Source organism: Hypanus sabinus, chromosome 9 (genome assembly GCF_030144855.1).
Source record: "Hypanus sabinus isolate sHypSab1 chromosome 9, sHypSab1.hap1, whole genome shotgun sequence".
Lineage (NCBI taxonomy): Eukaryota > Metazoa > Chordata > Chondrichthyes > Myliobatiformes > Dasyatidae > Hypanus > Hypanus sabinus.
The window spans coordinates 10556572-10577474 of NC_082714.1; the positions used below are offsets into that span (position 1 = coordinate 10556572).

General features: G+C 39.8%; 1 protein-coding gene across 1 annotated transcript in view; it reads left to right on the forward strand.

Moving 5' to 3' along the window:
• Positions 1-254: 254 nt before the first annotated feature.
• get4 (guided entry of tail-anchored proteins factor 4) overlaps positions 255-20903 on the forward strand; it is a 45870-nt gene continuing 25221 nt past the window's right edge. Inside the window, exons 1-3 of the mRNA XM_059979038.1 lie at positions 255-424; positions 15979-16057; positions 16987-17068. Coding sequence (XP_059835021.1) covers positions 291-424; positions 15979-16057; positions 16987-17068 — 295 coding nt within the window. The 5' untranslated portion in view covers positions 255-290. The remainder of the gene's footprint in view (positions 425-15978; positions 16058-16986; positions 17069-20903) is intronic.

The following is a 20903-nucleotide window of genomic DNA, read 5'->3' on the forward strand; positions in this document are numbered from 1 at the left end:
TGAACCTTTAATCTCATAATCTACCTCGTTATAGCCTTGCACCTTATTGTATACCTGTACTATCTTTTCTCTGCATCTATCACACTTTATTCTGTTACTGCACCGTGTAATGAGTTCATCGGCAAGACAAGTTTTTCTCTGCATCTCAATACATGTGACAATAATAAACCAATTCCAATACAGGGAGGGTTTCCAATCCACGGCGCCACACCTTGTGACGCCGTAAAGTGACGTCAGCGCGGCGAGCAAAAGCCGCGTGCCCCTTGACCTTTGGCTGAGCGCAGGCAGTGATGGCGGACGCGGAGCTGCCGAAGTGCTGCAGGAACCGGGGCGGCGTCCAGCGGGTGGAGTCCAAGCTCCGCGCCAGCGTGGAGAAGGGCGACTACTACGAGGCCCACCAGATGTACCGGACGCTGTTCTTTCGGTAAGGAGCTGCCATCGGCGGCTACCGCACCGAGCAAACAGATCTCGGCGGCTTCCAGATCCTTCTCTCGGTCGCCAGGCCCCGCAACAACCCCCTCTGCCGGCACGCCCCCTGGCTGCTGATTGGTTTTAGTACTCGTGACACCGCCTCCACTTCATTGTGATGCCTATTTTACGATTGGCTGCTTAATCTGTCAGTCACGACCGCTAACTCTGTAGGTGTGGGCTAGTGTAGGCAACGTGGGCCGAGCAGCCTCTTCCTGTTTCTTATTTCTTGCCTGTTATCTTCACGTCAATCCAGAAATGATTTGGCACCAAATTCGTGTATAAACGTTCACTTTTAAAACATTTAAAATACAAATATCTATAGTACCATTTAATTTTAAGAAAGAAAATTAACAAAGGAAAAAGTTAACATTAAAGTGGAATTGCTCCAGATTTCAGCATCTCCTGTGTCTCCATGTTGTTGCTCCTCTATGAAGTCTTTCCAAGGTATGCCTACCTTTGAGAGGTTTTCCTTCTCTCATGGGATGGGAGTTCTCAGACCGTCTCTCACTGTCTGATATCTATTGTTCTCTGACTTTTCATGTATTAGTCATCTTCCCTCTTTCCAGCCCAGATGAAGGGCTTTGGCTTGAAAAATCAGCTGTATGTTTCTCTCCGCAGAAGCTTCTTGATCTGCTTAGTTCCTGCAACACTTTGTGTTGCTCCAGACTCCAGTATCTACTGTCTCTTGTGTCAGCATTGCCGGGAAATTAAGATGGGGAACTCCCCTGAAGAGTATCATGGGACAGTCTATTTTTGTCTTGATGCGGGGTTAATTAGTAAGGATTCTCAGGAGGGAAGGAATCATAATATGACATATTTATATTTTATTCAAAGAAAATACAATCTCTGACAGCACTTCCAAACCCAGAATCGCCTAATCACCTTGAAATCAAGGGCACTAGGGCCTTTGGGAAACTGAAACCTTCTGCAGGTTCCATTAATCCTGATTTGAGAAATATATCACTGTTTCTTCATTGTTACTAGATATAAATCACTATTGCAAACTGAGTACTGTCACCAGCAGGATCTCTGAGTTCTGGGCCATTTGATCTGTAATTGGACATACCACCTGGATTTCAATATGCTCTGAAGAGCGATTGCATCATATTAGTCTGTACTCCGTGGATTTTTGAAGATTGAATTATCTGACTCATTCAGGGGGTGGTTAGACAGGCTAGGACTGTTTTCCTTGAAACCGAAGGGTGACCTTATAGGGGTGCATACAGTGGTGAATACGGGTGGGGGAATCAAGAACTGGAGGGCATGCAACAAGCTGAAAGAGGAAAACTTTAGTAGGGGTGGAACTTCTTTTACACAGAGGGTGGTTAATATATGGAATGAGGTGCCATAGGAGGCATTTAAGACCTGTTTAAAAGACAGTTGGATATTTGGAATAACGTATTGAGTGAAGCTTATAAAACAGTTCAAGGTTTTAACGAGTAGCTGCTGCAAAAATGTTTCAGTGGCTGCAACTGTGCAAGAAGATCAACGCATTACATCTTCCAAGGACAATTTATTAGGTCTGTGTGCAGTAAGACCATGTGTACAATCATTCCTGAAGGGCAAATGTCTTTGGTAGCAATGTCATCATACTGTAAATAAATTCTTGGAGAGTCTAATTAAGTAATGGATATTGCGTCAGCCATTTAGGAGTGATATTAGAAAATTCTTCTTTAAGAGTTGCGAGTCTTTGGTGTTTTGTAACCCAGATCACTATATAAACTAGATTATCAACTCAAATGATCAACCTCAATGGCCGCTTCATTAGGTACACCTGCTTGTTAATACAAATACCTAATCATCCAACCATGTGGCAGAAACTCAGTGCATAAAAGCATGCAGACATGGTCAAGAGGTTCAATTGTTGTTCTGACCAAACATCAGAATGGGGAAGAAATGTGATCTGAGTGACTTTGACTGTGGAGTGATTGTTGGTGCCAGACGGGGTGATCAGAAACTGCTGATCTCCTGGGATTTTCACACTAACAGTCTCTACAGCAGCAGTTCCCAACCTGGCATCTATGGACCTCTTGCTTAATAGATTTGGTCCATGGCATAAAAAAAGGTTGGGAACCCCTGCTCTAGAGTTTGCAGAGAATGGTGTGGAAACACAAGAAACATCCAGTGAGTGGCAGTTCTGTGGTTAAAAGCACCTGGTTAATGACAAGGTCAGAGGAGAATAGCCAGACTGATTCAAGCTGACAGGAAGGGGACAGTAACTCAAACAATCATGTGTTACTACAGTGGTGTGCAGAGAAGCATCTCTGAGCACATCAAACCTTGAAGTGGATGGGCTACAATAGCAGACAACCACACCTGGTTTCACTCCTGTACTTAATAAAATTGCCTCTGAGTATTTCTTTAATTCAGACATCCTGTTGGATTCTTGGCATCAAAAAAAACCAAAGGGATCTGGGGAGGTAGTGGATCTGGCATAATCCTTGTAAATGGTGGAGCAGGAATAAAGAGTAGATCGACCTATTCTCGCTTTTATTTCTTATCACATGTTATACTTTGCAAGTAAATAGCCACTTGACTTAACCAGCCTGGATGTGCTGGTGTTTGCACTCCATATGGAAACTCCCAGTGTACTTCATCTTGCCCATTCTGCTATAGCTTTTTCTTTCATATACTCATTTGAATATGTGCTGTTCTCCTTCAGTACATCTTGTCGTAGAGATTTAAGTATTCTGGTCACTCTGAGTTCCTTTTGGACAACTCCTATTTATGGCCCTAAGTTTTGGTCTCTTAGCATGCCTCTTCCATCTTATGGGGGAGAGAATGTTACCTCTCAAAGTGATTTCATGATCTCAAAGTCCATTGGCTGGCCCTGTATCTGCCCTGTTCAATTGAACACCACTCTAGCATTTTCAGTATTTCAAACATTCAGATGCCCTTTTAGAAACCCTTCTGAATGGGATTAAGCTATAACTGGAGTGAAAAACAGTTATTACTACTGGTGTTCGTGGTGCTGGACTGTCAACGTGATGTAACATGTATTGCCGGAACTCGCTGAAAGTTCAAATGTGTGAATCTTTTCTCGTTTCACTGTAACATTGTAATGAGAACACAGTAACTGCACTTGGAGGTTAGACACTGTTTACATTAGAGGAAAAGGAGGCCATTGCAAGCTCAGTACCCTCTATGGATTTACGTTTGAGCAAAAAGGATAAGTGCCACACCAGTTGACAAACAGCATACTATGTGCAGATTACTAAAGGAAGCATGGTTTCCATTTGGGACGGGATACAGAAATTTCTCCTTCATATAATCATGTGATGGTGTACTTGGTGTTCTGGGAAGAATTTATGTCAGGCAAGAACTTCACTGAACAACGTGTTCATTTCATGTTAATGAGATTGTGGTTCTTTATGGCTTTTTACAGCTCTTTGAGAAGTGCAGCACTGTATTTGTAATTTGAGTCACATGGACTTACTGGATTGTGGGGTTATCTGACCCAAGGAAGAAGCTAGCCAATTTGATGATATTGGTGTCTTGTTTTTTTTTAAGCAGGCTTCCTACCACACATATCAGTTCATGAAATGTCAAATACTTAACTAATTTAATATTCTGAAGCTATTGATAAGCCTTTAACAATTAGATTTATATTAGTAATTCAGTAAATATTTTGCATACTTAACACTAACCAGAACTTCTTGGCTGCCCTTTGCAGTGCTGTGAGATGATATTTTAATCACATTTTAACATTTAAGTGCCTTGGAATTTCAGACCTCTGGATATTTCTTGCATTTTGCATCTTGTGTTTACTTTGAAGGTAGGGTGGGAACAGCATAAATATACTCAGCATTAAATCACAATATAATGACAACCCATTAAATTTTCATGGCTTGGTAAACTTTTATGAGTTGAAGAATTTGAATTGGTACCAGAGGCATTATAAAAGAATATAGAGGAACAAATTTACTGTATCATGTTTCTGTGAGAAACATCCTGTAAACTTTGTTAACTGAATATTGACCTTTGTGCGAAAGAACGAAAGTTAACTGAGAAGGGATGGGGAAGTGTGGTGTATCAGTTTAGGAAATAATGGACCAGATGACTACTTCATGTGAAGTCACTGAATAGAGAGTAGCAACTGTAACTCTGGGAATAAAGAAGGAATAGTGACATAATGGCTATTGCAGAGACATGGTTGTCACAAGAGCAGGAATGGCTGCTGGATGTTTCAGGATTTAGTTGTTTCAAAGAGGAGAGGGAGCGAGGTAAAGAGGTGGGAGAGTGGCATTGCTAATCAGGACAGTATCACAAAGGGAGGACATTGAGGAGGGATTGTCTACTGAGTCTGTGTGGGTGGAAGTCAGAACTAGCAAGGGAACAATCACTCTTTCAGGGGTTCCCAATCTTGGGTCTGTGGACACCTTGGTTAATGGTAGGGGTCCATGGGAGTACCCTATAGAATATTCTGAGGAGCAGATCACTAGGCAGGGTTGTTATCATGGGTGTCTTCTACTTTCCTAATATTGATTGATCAGAGTGACCAGAACTCCCTGAACTTTAGCGAAACTTTGGACAAGGATAGGAACGATGGTATACTAATGTATTTATTTGTGGGAGGATGAATTGAGATGCTATTAAGAATAGATGTTCTCAAATGTGAGGTCAGTGTACAATATTCAGGAACATGCTGTGGCTAATGAAGAGGATGTGGTGGAAGTTTTGAAAAATGTTAGGATAGATAAGTCCTTAGGGCTGAATGTAATATACCTAAGGTTTCTATAGGGAGTGAAGGAAGAGATTGCTGTCCCACTGGTGATGATTTTTGTACTCTTACTGGTCACTGAAGTAATAACAGAAGATTGGAGGATGTTAAATATTACTCCTTTGTTAGAAAAGGTAATAGGGATAATTCTTGGAATTGTACTCCAGTAAGTTTTACATCAGTGATGGGTAAACTATTGGAGTAGATTCTTAGAGACAGGATTTATAAGCATTTGAAGAAGAGTAGTGTTATTAGGGATAGTTGGGATGGCTTTGTGAGGAGTAGGTCATGCCTCATGAGTCTGATTGACTTTTGAGGATATGACAGAACACATCAATGAAGATAGAGTGGTGGATATGGAGATTTGGGTTTTAGTAATGCATTTAACAGTGCTCCCCATGGTAAGTTCATTCAGAAAGTCAGGAGGCATGCGATCCGGGGAAACTTGGCTGCATGGATTGGGAATTGGCTTGCCTGCATGGAAGAGGGTGGAAGTAAGTGGAACATATTCTGCCTGGAGGTACGTGGCTAGTGGTACCTGTTCTTCGTATTTTTTCTAAATGACATGGATGTTGAAGTGGAAAACGGTTTAGTAAGTTTGTAGATGACATGAAGGTTGGTGGTGGTGTAACCTACGACAACCTGGAAAACCACCTGGAAAAGTGTAAATTTATTTATTTTGGAAGGTCAAACTTAAAGGCATAGGACAAGGTTAATGGCAGAATTCTTAGCTGTGTGGAGAAATAGAGAGATCTTGGGGTCACTGTCCATAGATTCTTCAAAGTTGCCATGCAGGTTGGTAGTATTGTTAAGAAGGTGTATGGTGTGTTGGCCTTCATAGTTGTGGGGATCGAGATCAAAAGCTGTGAGGTAATGTTGTAACTCTACAAAACTCTGGTTAGGTCACACTTGGAATATTATGTTAAGTTCTGTTTATCTCATTATCCAAAGGATATGGAAGCTTTAGAGAGGGTGCAGAGGAGATTTACCAGGATGTTGTCTGGATTAGCCAGCATGTCTTTTAGACCGTAAGATATAGGAATAGAATTTGGCTGTTCAGCCCATCAAGTCTGCACCGCCATTCCATCATGGCTGATCCCGGGTCCCACTCAACCCCATACACCGGCTGTCTCGCCATATCCTTTGATGCCTTGACCGATCAGGAAATGATCAGCTTCCACCTTGAATATACCCATGGACTTGGATCTGCCTGTGGCAGAGCATTCCACAGATTTACTACTCTTGCTAAAAAAATTCCTCCATGCCTCGGTTCTAAAGGGTCACCCCTCAATTTTAGGACTGCCTTCTAGTTCTGGATATACCCACTATAGGAATATCCTCTCCACATCCACGCTATCTAGTCCTTTCTCATTCAGTAGGTTTCAATGAGATTTCCCCCCCCCCCCCCCCCACTGCATTCTTCTAAGTTCCAGTGAGTACAGGCCCAAAGCTGCCCAATGCTCCTCATATATTAACCCTTCATTCCTAAATCATCCTTGTGAACCTCCTCTGGACTCTCCAATGACAGTGCATCCCTCTGAGATAAAGGGCTCAAAACTGTTGACAATATAAGTGTGGCCTGACCAGCATCTTATAAAGGCTCAGCATTATCTCCTTGCTTTTATAATCTATTCCTCTTGAAATAAATGCCAACATTGGATTTGCCTTCTTTACCACAGGCTCAACCTTGTAACTTAACCTTCTCGGAGTCTTTCACGAGGACTTCTAAGTCCCTCTGCACCTCTGTTGTTTGAACCTTCTTCCCACTATTGCTCCATTTAACAAAATGCATCATCATACGTTTCCCAACACTGTATTTTATCTGCCACTTTTTTTTGCCCATTTTAAGTCCTGCTACAATTGCATTGCTTCCTCAGCATTACCTATCTTTGTATCATCTGCAAACTTTGCCACAAAGGTATTAATTCCATTATCTAAGTCACTGACAAACAATGTGAAAAGTAGCAGTTCCAATACTGACCCCTGAGGAACACTGGTAGCCAACCAGAATAGGACCCTTTTATTCCCACTTGCTGCCTCCTGCCTGTCAGCCATTTCTCTGTCAATGCCAGTATCTTTCCTGTAACCATAGCATTTTATCTTGGTAAACAGTCTTATGTGTGGCACCTTATCAAACGCCTCCTGAAAATTCAAGGAAATGACATCCATTGCCTCTCCTTTGATCATCCTGCGTGTTACTTCTTTGAAGAACCCTTAACCTTTTTATCAGGCAAGATTTCCATTTACAAAAACCTGTTGACTTTTGCTTATTTTATCATTAGTCTCTCAAGTACCTTGAAACCTCATCCTTAATAATAGACTCCAACACTTTCCCAATCACTGAGGTTAGGCTAACTGGCCTGTAATTTCCTTTCTTTTGCCTTCTTCCCTTTGTAAAGAGTAGACTGACATTTGCAATCTTCCGGTCTTCTGGGACCATGCCCAAAACAAGTGATTCTTGAAAAATCATGACCAATGCATCTGTCATCTCTTCGGCAACCTCTCTCAGGATTCTGTGATATAGTCCATCTGGCCAGGTGACTTATCTACCTTAATACCTTAGAGTTTGCACTTTTTCCTTTAAAATAGCAAGGGCACTCACTCCTGCTCCCTGACACTCTCGCACCTCTGGCACACTGCTAGTGTCTTCCACAGTGAAGACAGATGCAAAATACCCATTAAGTTCATCTGCCATATCTTTGTCCCCCATTACTACCTCACCAGCATCATTTTCCACTGGCCAATATCAACTGTCACCTCCCTTTTACTCTTTATATAACTATAAGCTTCTGGTATCCTGCTTAATATTATTGGCCAGTCTGCCCTCATATTTTACTTTTTCCCTTCTTATAGCTTTTTTATTGCCTTTTGTTGATTTTAAAAACTGTCCCCTCATTTTGCTATCTTGTATAACCTTTCTTCGGGTTTTATGCAGTCCTTAACTTCCTTTGTCAGCCACGTTTGTGCACCCCTGCCATTGAGAACTTATTCCTCTGAGGGACAAATCTATCCTGCCTCTTGTGAACTATTCCCAGAAACTTCAGCAAACTCAGCTCTGCCATCATCCCCGCCAGTATTCTCTAATCCACCTGGGCAAGCTGCTTCTCATGCCTCTGTAATTCCTTTCATTCCATTGTGATACTGATACATGTGAGTTATGCTTCTCCCTCTCATGCAGTATGAATTCAATCATATTATGATCACTGCCTCCTAAGGGTTTCTTTATTTTAAGTACCCTAATAAGATCTGGGTTATTACACAACACCCAATCTAAGATGGCCTTTCCCTGAGTAGGCTCAAGCATAAGCTGCTCTAAAAGCCATCTCATAGGCACTCAACAAATTCCCTCTCTTGCAATCTGACTCCAATCTGATTTTCCCAATCCCCTTGCATATTGAAGGCCCCCATTACAATTGTGTCATTACCCAAAGGAAGTCTTTTCCAGCTTCCTTTGCTATCTCAACCCTACATCTTGGCGACTACTCGCAGGCCGATGTATGATTCCCATAATGGTTTTTTAACCCTTGCAATTTCTTAACTTAAACGACAGAGATTCAACATTCTTTGACCCTATGTCACTTCTTTCTAAAGATATAACATCTGTTACTAACAGCCACAACTTTTGAAGAAAGGTTGAGTCAGCTAGGCTTTTTCTCTTTAGAGAGGAAGAGGATGAAAGGCACTTTGATAAGGTATATGAGATGATGAGAGGCATAGCAGAGAGGACAGGCAGTGCCTTTTTCACAGGGTGCTAATGAATAATACGGGAGGACATCTTTTTTGAGGTGATTGGATGAAAGTATAGTGTGTGTGGGGGGAGGGGGGTGGTATTAGCGATAGGTTTTTTACACAGAGATTGGTAAGTTGATCGAACACACTGCCAGAGGAAGTGGTAGAGGTAGGAACATTTAAGGGACTCTTCAATAGGCACATGGAAAAAAAGAGTAACAGAAGACTTGTAGGAGGGAACGGTTAGATTGATGTTGTAGTAGGTTAAAGGGTTGTCACAACAACGTGGGCCAAAAGGCCTGTTCTGTTCTATGTTAATTTATCTCAGTTTGTGATTTGTGGAAAAACCAGTTTTCTGTCCTGCTTATTGAAATGTTAAATTCAAAAAATAACTGATGCTGAAAATCTGAATTAAATAAGTAATAGAAATTTTTCAGGTCAGACATTACCAGATGCTGTCTGACTTGTTGAGCATTTTCTCTTGCTATGAGACTCCATATAAGTACAAGGATATTTATTGTGGAATATGCCATGGGTTTGCTGCAATTTTATGGATTATTTTAAGACATGGGCACATGGAAGAATGTAGTAATGTTTGAGCAAAATTTCTGCCTGTGTTGGCATGTTATTTTGCAACGTCACACATTTGGCATTCATTCAATGCAGTGTTTTATTGCAAATCTTGATAGAGGTTTTAATTACACTCCTTTTAATTACGTCCTTTTAATTACACTCATCCCTTGAGTCAAAACAATTTGACGTTTTAAATCTTATGATAAGCTTTTGTACTCCTTAAATAGGTTTAGATATGTATATATATTTTTCTAATATGAGAAGTGCCAAACTGCAATTCAAGTAAAATGAAAAATAGCTAAAATATTGGTAATTGGATAGAAATGAGGTGTTACACCATGCTCTTTTGTAATCATTTATTTTATTAGTTAAAATGTAAACATGTAGACTATTATCTAAGCAATGGCTAGAGTATTTGATGAATTATTTCCTGTGTTTATTTGGCTTAACTGTTCAGATGGTAAGGAGCACTGCTGCATTGTAGAAATGGATTCTGAGTTGACTGCCTTCCTAAGGAAAAATTAAAATTGCATGATTAATAAATACCCATTAAACCTGGTTTAAACCAATATCTCTGGTACAGACTAGGCTGCTCCATGCCTCCACCTTGGATATTTTGACTACTTATCTAATACACCTTATTTTTAAAATATATTTCTGGTAATACTTTGTGTTGTATGCGAATTACGTGCACTGTGTTGTACACCTTGCTCCAGAGGAACGTTGCTTTATTTAACTGTATTTAACATGTACACAATTGAATGACAATAAACTTGAACTTGAATTATTGAATTGTTATGAACTAATTATAATTAATGAATAATGCAAATCAATATTCATATATCAGAGTTAAAATCAAGAAGGAAATTATTGATTAATAATGGTTAATAAGTTGATCATAATTTCCACATTATGCACCCTGCATGTGTTTGCTGGACTGAGACATTTAAATTTGACTGTACCCATCCCTTTATTAATAATTGTACTGTATTAATGAGAAAGGAATGCTGAAACACATCACCACCCTTAAGAATTTTTAATGTGAATTTCTAGACTCGGCATTGAATTGGGTAAAAGGATGTGCAGTAATTTTAATACATGTGAATAGTATTGGAATGTTACAAGAACTAATTAAGTAATGCTGATAGTTGCCATGGTAACAGGGCTTCAAGATCCATCACGATATCCATGCACAGAAGAAAACTCAGTTTTTCATGCCTAAACCATATGGCAAAGGGGTGCAGTATTTTTTGTTAGAAACTGTAAATGTAAGCCTATAATCAGAAACAAAAATTCTTCTCTTAATTGTAACTCATAATTATACATAGTGGAACAAGATTAAATATTCATGTTGAGCCAAATAAACTACATAGCAAATCAGTAGATTATTGTTTAAGTTGACCATTCCTCTACTTTTTACTCCATATGCTATGTATGGATTGTATATTAGCACAAATGTGTGTTTTAAAAGATTTTGGAACTTTTCAAGGTAGATTTCCTATTTAGTACCTCAGTGCTATTGCTTTATATGTCATCTGTTTTGTCGTAAGATTCAATTTTTTTCAGTGGTGTTCAATTCTAGCAGTGGCTAATTGACATTAAGTTCAAAAACTTCTTTTCCAAAGGTGAATTGTGTCTTGATATTTTATCATTTCAGGAGTTTGGAACAATCTATTTATATGGTTGTTTCTGTAAACCTGCTTGATTATTGGTGCCTAGGTTACAGCATGTTCTGTTTGTAATCCACACAGTTCACAAGTCAGAAATGTGATTGAGCTGAGTTGCCAGGTGGCAGAAGATGCCTGCAGCCCCACAGCATCTGGCAAATCCTTCCTGTCAGTCTCCCAAACACTCATTTGTATTTACAGGCAGTACGTATGGCAGGTGTTCGTGAGCCAGGGACGATCTGTGGTGGGAATCCTGCTGAAATTTCATGAAATATATTATTTAGGTAGGCTGTGTTTTCTGAGATAGTGATGACTAATTGGCAAAGAAAAAAATCATATGATTCAGATCACAGAAGTTGCAGTTTCTGTATGTATACTTGTTCTGGTGTTATAAAGGAAGACAGTGTTGGAAAGAACTTGTACTGAGAGAGTGACTTTTTTTCTGTAACTGATCCTGTACCTTCTAAATAGAACTTGGATCCTGACTGATGTGGTGGAAGTCAAAATTGAAAATTACTGTTTAGTTTTCCTTTGAATAATAAATAATAGAACAGATTATGTGCTTCAAACTGCAACATAATTCATTGGCCCACATACCGATAAAATACAATAGTGTAGGCTCTTACCCTCTACTCTGGCGACATTCTTGTCCAAGTGAGCAGGATTAAAAGTGCAAACACAAAGATTAATACTCCCTCTTTGTAGGAACAAGGCTTCCATTTACGTTTTGTTTCCAGATCTTGAAACCTTTCATTTGTTTAATTATGTACGGATTGCTTAGCCAAGTTTTAGAGTAAAATTTAATACCAACTAGATTTTACATCCTCTTCTGATTACAGTTTTAACCTTGATTCAGAGGTTGATATCTGAAGTGGTTTCTCATGAAAATTCAGATCCCATCACTCCTATTGGGGCATAGGGAGCTAGCAGCAGCTCGCTAGAGGCCTCTGTCCTGGGCCAGCCTTTCAGGTTGTCCACAGGTGTAACTTCATCATTGAAGAATCATTAAAAGAAGCTATGATAAAAGTAAAATATGATAGAAAGCATGATCATGGCCAAGGTTTAATTCTATCTTTAATTCAACTTTGTTCGGTTAAATTTGCCCTAAATGATTCACTCTGTACCTCAAATCTACAGGTGAGTTAATTTGTTCTTGCTTTCATGATCATTCTAAAAATAATTCCCCTCTCTCTTCAGATCATTTCTATTACACTCCATTCCCTGCATCTCTATTAGAATCTTCCTGTGCTCATCAGGGAGAAAGATGTCAGTACTGCTCAGCACTTCAGGAACAGAGCTTTTCTGGTGGTAGTAGCCTTCAGAACCAGAGTATAACGATCTGTAGTAATATGTGAGGAAAAGCGGTGTATTCAGAAAATAAAGTTGTGAGGTAGTTCATGAAGAGTTGGGTTCAGCTTACTGACAAAAATGACAGCAGCTGGAATAGAAGAAAACCATACTCAATGAAAAGACACAAAGTATTTCCATAATTGCTGTTTTGAAATATTTTGCATTATATAGTTCTGAAAGATACCACTATTAGAGGATAGTACAGTTCAGTTTTTAGCCAAAGTCAGCATCAAACGTGTAACCAAGCAGATTAGAACTTGTTTTACATTTTCACCTTGTCCTGATCTCCACTTGGTACTGATCACAATTGCGTGGAATTGAATGTTTGTTGTTTCCAACTCTCAGAAATGTTATATTAAAACTGTAATTGTAAAGTTGTACTGTTAAATTGGAGTGCTATTTGAATCTATAACCAGAAACTTGAAAACATGGAAGTATTTAAAAAAAAATCTTTTGAGGACTTGTATCTTACTGGCATGGCTAGCATTTTGTGCACTTTCATAAATAAACTCATTAAGCATTAGTATCTGCCTTCTTGAACTCTAGCAATCATTCTTGTGAAGTAAGTCACTCTTGTAAGTCATTTTGGTGAGATCTGGTAAGGAACAGTGATGTGTTTCTAAGTAATGGTGGTGTGTGACTTCAATTGTCCTGGATTATGTTGAGCTTCTTGATTGTTGCTTGAGCTGCATTCAAACAGGCAAGTGAGATTTATCCATCTTGTACTTTGTTTTGGTGAAAAGACTGCAGTGTTATGAGGTATGTCACCTGCAACAGAAAACCTAGCCTCTGACCTGCTCTTGTAGTCAAAGTATTCATGGGTCCTCTGGAGTTTCTGCTCATTGATCCGCCAAATGTTAATGTTGGAATTACTATTGCCTAGGCCAGGGGTCAGCAACCTTTACCACTGAAAGAGCCACTTGGACCCGTTTCCCACAGAAAAGAAAACACTGGGAGCCGCAAAACCCGTTTGACATTTAAAATGAAATAACACTGCATACAACGTTTTGTTTTGCCTTTATGCTATGTATAAACAAACTATAATGTGTTGCATTTATGAAATTGATGAACTCGTGCAGAGAAAACGAAATTACATTTCTGCATGCAACAAAAACATTTTGAACTCCGAAAAAAAGACGTTGGGTTGAAGGTTACTTTTAAGTAAAATACTCAACGTCTATTTGAGTCCTTGTATTTATGAAAAACGCCAAACTTAAATTTGCCGCCAGCAGCAAACCAAAAATAACGTCAGCCAGCTGTCAACCTGAAAAATAAAAGGACTATTTCACTGAACAATGAAAACATATGAATATACGTAAAATAATAGGCAATTAAAATATTTATCATACTTGTTCAGGTTGACTCACACCCGACAATTCAGTAGGGCTGGATCGATGCTTAGGGGAGTGACGGGGAAGGATAATGTGTTTTTTTCCTCTCTGAACTCACAGAAGCGTTTCCCAAACGATGTTTGCATTGCGAAGATTGCAGAATGTAAATACTCCGAATTTATCATGTCGTGACCTTGTTTGAACTCTCTCAAATTGGGGAAGTGAGACAAAGTGCCTTTCTGTAAACCTCTGGCAAGCAACGTCAACTTGCGCTGGAATGCCAAAACATCCTCCAACATGTGCAGGGCTGTACGTCCTTACCCCGTTGAAGAGCTGTGTTCAGCGTGTTCAGGTGCGCTGTCATGTCTACCATGAAGTGTAGCTTTTCCAGCCACTCTGACTGTTCCAGCTCAGGAAAGTTGAGCCCTTTGCTGCCCAGGAAAGTTTTCACTTCTTCCAGACTCGCGACAAAGCGTTTCAGCACCTCCCTTCTGGACAGCCAGCAATAAAAACACGTTGTAGCGGTGTGCTACACGCAGTCAGTAAACTGCAGTCAAAGATAGCTTTATTCGAACTAAACAGCCTTGCTTTTAAGACTCCCTCAACCCGCCCCCCATGGGCGCGGATGCTGCAAAAGACACATACTCACAAACCCCCGTAGGCTATCTCCCTTAGCCTGAACGCTGGCTAATTGTGAGCCGGTTCGGATGTGTCAGGAAATGAGTCGCCACAACGTCTTATTTAGATTGTACAAGATCACCATAATCTTCAAATTTAGATTTACATTTCAAAAACTAACAAACCAACATAAAATACATTTTAATTAAATACTGACCATGTAGCGGTGTGCTGCACGCAGCGCTGAAATTATGACACGGAGTCGCTAACTGCAGTCGAAGGAAAAAACTTTATTCGAAATCTTCAGCCTCACTTTTAAGCCTCCCTCAACCTGCCCCCCATGGCGCAGAGGCTCCAAAGCTCTGTGCTCGCAAACCCCCGTAGGCTATCTAATTGTGAGCAGGTTCGGATGTGCCAGGAAAAGGGTCGCCACAACCAATTATTTCCCAAAGCAACAGGGAGCCGCAGCACAGACGTAAAAGAGCCACATGCGGCTCCGGAGCCGCGGGTTGCCGACCCCCGGCCTAGGCTGTCTCCTGTTGGAGATGGTTATTTTCTGACATTTGGGGAACTACCAGTTCATGTATGAATCTTATTCAAGACTGGCTGCATGGTCTGCTTCATTGCTGAGGAACTGTGAATGGAATTGAACATAGTGCATTCATTCACAAACATCCCGATTTCTGACTTTACATTGGAAGGACCTTTACTTATTTAGAGTCATAGTGCAGAACAGGCACTTCTGGCTCACTGAGCTATGCTGCCCAACAGCCAACATCCCTAGTCTAATTATAGGACAATTGACAATGACCAATTATCTTACTAATTGGTATGTCTTTTGACTGTGTGAGAAAGCTGAAGAACATGGAGGATACAGGCATACAAACTTACTTACAAATGAATTTTGAATGCTGTCACCCTGTGCTGTAATAGCATTGTGCTAACCACTTCACTACCGTGGGCCTCACTGTTGGTGATGTTGGCTTGGACGAGAAAGCTGATGCTGATTGATATATTTTTCAGAGAATTTGCTGGATGACTGTGACAGTGGCTTTTCTCCCAGAGCCTTGATCAAGCGCTATCGATCACAAGGGAGCATTATTACATTCCTTTTTTCCTGAAGTAAAGGTTAAAAGCTGGGTTGCTTTCTTTGGCATTGTGTAGAGTTAAATTAGAGTAAGTTTTTTCAATTACTTTTTATTTCCTGCATTAGTGAAAGTATTAGCTCTGGTGGAGGTGTCCTGAAAAACTTAGGAGGTCTTTACAGCTCTTGAATATTGCATAACAGGATTCTTTTTACTTAAAAACACAAAATGCTGGCAGAACTCAGCAGGCCAGACAGCATCTATGGGAGGAGGTAGTGATGACGTTTCGGGCTGAAACGCGGGTTACCTCCTCCCATAGATGCTGTCTGGCCTGCTGAGTTCTGCCAGCATTTTGTGTTTTTATTTATTTCCAGCATCTGCAGATTCACTTGTGTTGTCTTCTTTATACTTAAGTAGTGTTTGCTGTTTTGTAGGTATATGTCCCAAAGTAAACATGCTGAAGCTAGAGAACTTATGTATTCTGGGGCATTGCTTTTCTTCAGTTACAGTCAGGTAAGCTGTTTTCAAAAATTGCATTACTTTGATGACCTTGAGTGAGAGAAATGAATGGTTTTATAAATGCTATTATACAATAACATTTTGAGGCTAGAAATATAGAATTTTTTCCCCCTTTGGCTTTGGGAATTGCTGGCTTTTTTTAATGTTCGAAGTAAATTTATTAATCAAAGTACTTGAGTATATTTGTCACCGTATGCAATCCTGAGATTAATTTTCTTTCAGGCATTCACAGCAAATAGAAAGAACAGGATAGAATCAAAGAGAAACCACAGACAAGATAGACAACCAATGTGCAAAAAAAACCCAACAAACTGTACAAACACAAAAAGAAAAAAAAACCCAATAAATATCGAGAACATGAGTTGAAAAGTCCTTGAAAGTGAGTCCCTAGGCTGTGGGAACAGTTCACTATTGGGGTGAGTGAAGTTGAGTGAAGTTATCCCCACTGGTTCGAGAGCCGATAATTAAGGGATAATAACTGTTCCTGAATCTGATGGTGTGGGTCCTGAGGCTCCTGTACTCTCTTCCTGATGGCAGCGGCGAGAAGAGAGCATGGCATGGTTGGTGGGTGTCCTTGATGATGGACAATGCTTTCCTGCAACAGATTACTCAATGGTGGGGAGTGCTTCACCTGTGATGGTTTTTAAAGATGTCTTTTAAGATTCCAGCGAACTATTTTGCAGAAGAACATTTAGTTATCTTTGTGTTTTAGCTAATATTTATCCTTTACTCAATATTACCATAATGGATTCATTTGCTATTTTCATATTGGTGTTTAGCGTGCCCTACAGAATGCATATGAGCTGCCAATAGATACAGTAGACATTAGATAAGAAATAAACTATAAATTGCTTCGAGCATCTTGATGTTAGAGGGAAAATGACGATATATGAAATTAATTGCTTCTTTTCTTTTTGGTACAGCTAAACAGTGCTGCTGATTTATCTATGCTAGTGTTAGAGTCATTGGAAAAATCAGAAGCTAAGGTTACAGATGATCTCTTAGGTATGTAAAGTGTTGATTATTTTTGCTGTTCCAATATTTCTGCATAGATTACTAAAGTATCATTAATGTTAATTTCTTTCCAGAAATAAATTTCTAGATTACTATCCAGTGGTCTGAACATTTGATTCTGAAACCCAAATTAGAATCCTACGTGGAAATGTAAATTCAGTTAATAATTTTTAAATTAACAAAGAATGACCAGATTGTCATTAAAATCTATCTTTCACCAATATCTTTTAGGGAAGGAAATATGTTGCTCTGTCTGACTCTTAAATTCCCTCTAAAACAGCCTACCAGGCTAGACACTTGAAAGGGGATTAGGGGTGGATATCAAATGTTGGTCTTACTAGCAAAAACAAACTTAAAATCAAAAAGTCAAAAGGCTGTGTACATCCAATTTTAGAGTGTGAAATTTCCAGATTGTATTCAAACCTGAGCTAGTTCCCTGATATCCTTCTGGAAGTCTCTGTCCTTCTATCAGCTCATTCCATCTACCCACCACCAATGTGTAGAAAAAGTTTCCTCTTTTATTTTATCCCCTTTCAATTTCAATCTAGTTTTTGACTTACCTACTCTGGGGAGCTGGGGCGGGTGGGTGGGAGACTGTCACCCTGTCTATGTTACACACTTCTGTAAGGTCACCCTTAGATTCCTGTGCTCCAGGGTGAAATGCCCCAGCCTCTCCATTCTTTGCAATACAGGCAATATCCTTGTGAATCTTTTCTACACTTCTCAAGATTCAATATTGTTAATTATCAATTCTAGTACAAAATTGTGTGGGAAAATGAAATAATTGTTTCTCCAGATCAGATGCAACCAAAGAAACAATAAGATTAAAAATATATTAATAAAAACCACAATAAATATAAACACTTAAGATAGCTTAAAAATTAGGATTGATTGTATGACTGTACAGTGATGCTCTGTACATAAAAGTGGTTGACAGGAAAAGATAAAGTAGTGCAACACACACAAAAAGTTAGAAGAACTCAGCAAGCCAGGCAACATCTATAGAAAAGAGCACAATCGACGTTTTAGTACTGAAACCCTTTGGCAGGACTTAATTTTCCCTGATGCCGCTTTTGGAACACAATACGTGCCAGTCCTGCAGAAGGGTTTCAGCCCGAAACGTCAACTGTGCTTTTTTCCAAGAGATGCCTGGCCTGCTGAGTTCCACGAGTGTTTTGTATGTGTTGCTCAGATTTCCAGCGTCTGCTGATTTTCTCTTGTTAATGATAAAGTAGTGGTGGGGTGGGCTAGTGGGTGGAGGTGTTGATTGACTTACTGGTTGGGGAAAGTAACTTTTTTTTTTGAGTTGATTATCCTGGTGGGGATGCTGTGTAGCCTCCTCCCTGATGGGAGTGGGACAAACAGTCCATGAACAGGTTGGGTGGGATTCTTCATGATGTTACCAGCTCTTTTTTGACAGTCTTCTGTATATATACAGTGGCATGTAAAAGTTTGGGAACTCCTGGTCAAAATTTCTGTTACTGTAAGTAGTTAAGTGAGTAGAAGATGAACTGATCTCCAAAAGTCATAAAGTTAAAGATGAAACATTCTTTTCAACATTTTAAGCAAGATTAGTGTATTATTTTTGTTTTGTACAGTTTTAGAGTGGGGAAAAAAAAGGAAAGGAGCACCATGCAAAAGTTTGGGCACCCCAAGAGATTTGAACTCTCAGGTAACTTTTACCAAGGTCTCAGACCTTAATTAGCTTGTTAGGGCTATGGCTTGTTCACAGTCATCATTAGGAAAGGCCAGGTGATGCAAATTATAAAGCTTTATAAATACCCTGACTCTTCAAACCTTGTCCCAACAATCAGCAGCCATGGGCTCCTCTAAGCAGTTGCCTAACACTCTGAAAATTAAAATAAATGATGCCTACAATGCAGAAGAAGGCTGTAAGAAGATAGCAAAGTGTCTTCAGGTAGCCATTTCCTCAGTTCGTAATGTAATTCAGAAATGGCAGTTAACAGGAACGGTGGAGATCAAGTTGAGGTCTGGAAGACCAAGAAAACTTTCCAAGAGAACTGCTCATAGGATTGCTAGAAAGGCAAATCAAAATCCCTGTTTGATTGCAAAAAACCTTCAGGGAGATTTAGCAGACTCTGGAGTGGTGGTGCACTGTTCTACTGTGCAGCAACACCTGCACAAATATGACCTTCATGGAAGAGTCATCAGAAGAAAACCTTTCCTGCGTCCTCACCACAAAATTCAGCGTCAGAAGTTTGCAAAGGAACATCTAAACAAGCCTGATGCATTTTGGAAACAAGTCCTGTGGACTGATGAAGTTAAAATAGAACATTTTGGCCGCAATGAGCAAAGGTATGTTTGGAGAAAAAAGGGTGCAGAATTTCAGGAAAAGAACACCTCTCCAACTGTTAAGCACGGGGGTGGATTGATCATGCTTTGGGCTTGTTTTGCAGCCATTGGCACGGGGAACATTTCACTGGTAGAGGGAAGAATGAATTCAATTAAATACCAACAAATTCTGGAAGCAAACATCACACCGTCTGTGTAAAAAAAAAAGCTGAAGATGAAAAGAGAATGGTTTCTACAACAGGATAATGATCCTAAACTCAATCCACAAAGAACTATCTCAAGAGGCACAAGCTGAAGGTTTTGCCATGGCCCTCACAGTCCCCCAACCTAAACATCATTGAAAATCTATGGATAGACCTCAAAGGAACAGTGCATGCAAGACAGCCTAAGAATTTCACAGAACTAGAAGCCTTTTGCAAGGAAGAATGGATGAAAATCCCCCAAACAAGAAGTGACAGACTCTTAGCTGGCTACAGAAAACGTTTACAGACTGTGATACTTGCCGAAGGGGGTGTTACTAAGTACTGACCATGCAGGGTGCCCAAACTTTTGCTTTGGGTTCTTTTCCTTTTTTGTTATTTTGAAACTGTAAAAGATGGAAATAAAAAAATAATCTTGCTTAAAATATTAACGAAATGTGTCATCCTTAACTTTATGCCGTTTGGAAATCAGGTCATCTTTTACTCACTTAGTTATTCACAGCAACAAAAATTTTGACCAGGGGTTTCCAAACTTTAGCATACCACTGTATCTTTTGTGGTGGGTGGGCTGGTCCCGATGACGAGTTTTGTAGTTCTGTCTACCTGTCGTCAAATCTTCCTGCTCTTTCCACCTTAATGACACTCTTCCTTTAGTTTGCTGACATTACATTGAAGCTTTCCCCTGATACCTCTTTTGGAACACAGTACATGCCAGTCCTGATAGATTCCTTGCATGAATAAAATAAAACATTGGACTTTTTGACTGGTTCCTAGTAGATTTGGGTAGGAGCGTTTCTCTTGAGGTGACGAGCTCAGGAAGTAATTCAGAGGATGGTAATAAAGGTTAGTAGCTCAGTGGCTTGATCATCAATTCTTCAATGCTGAACCTGAACCTGGCTGGCTCCTTTGTAAAACAGGTTTCAGGAACTTTTTAAATTTAATTAATATTTGGATTGGACACAGTTGTGTTTAGGAAATCAACACACTGGCAAGCTGATACTCTTCCAAGGTAGTTTCTGTAAAATTTTAGCCCAGTGTGGATTTGTAGCCCTGTGAGACTTAAAATCACAGCTGGTTTCATTAGAGCATGTAACATTAGCTCCCGAAGCAACGTACGAGAGCACATTTTGCTGAATCTTGGAAATATTGAGCCCCTTAACTTGATGTCTGTTGCCTGCTTGTTAAAATTCTGATAGAATTTATGGACTGGAATAATTAGCTTGTTCAGACTTCATTTATTTAAAATTAAAGCAGAAAATGCTGGAAACTCAGCGGGTCAGATATCATCTGTGGAGAGAGAAATGAGTTAATCT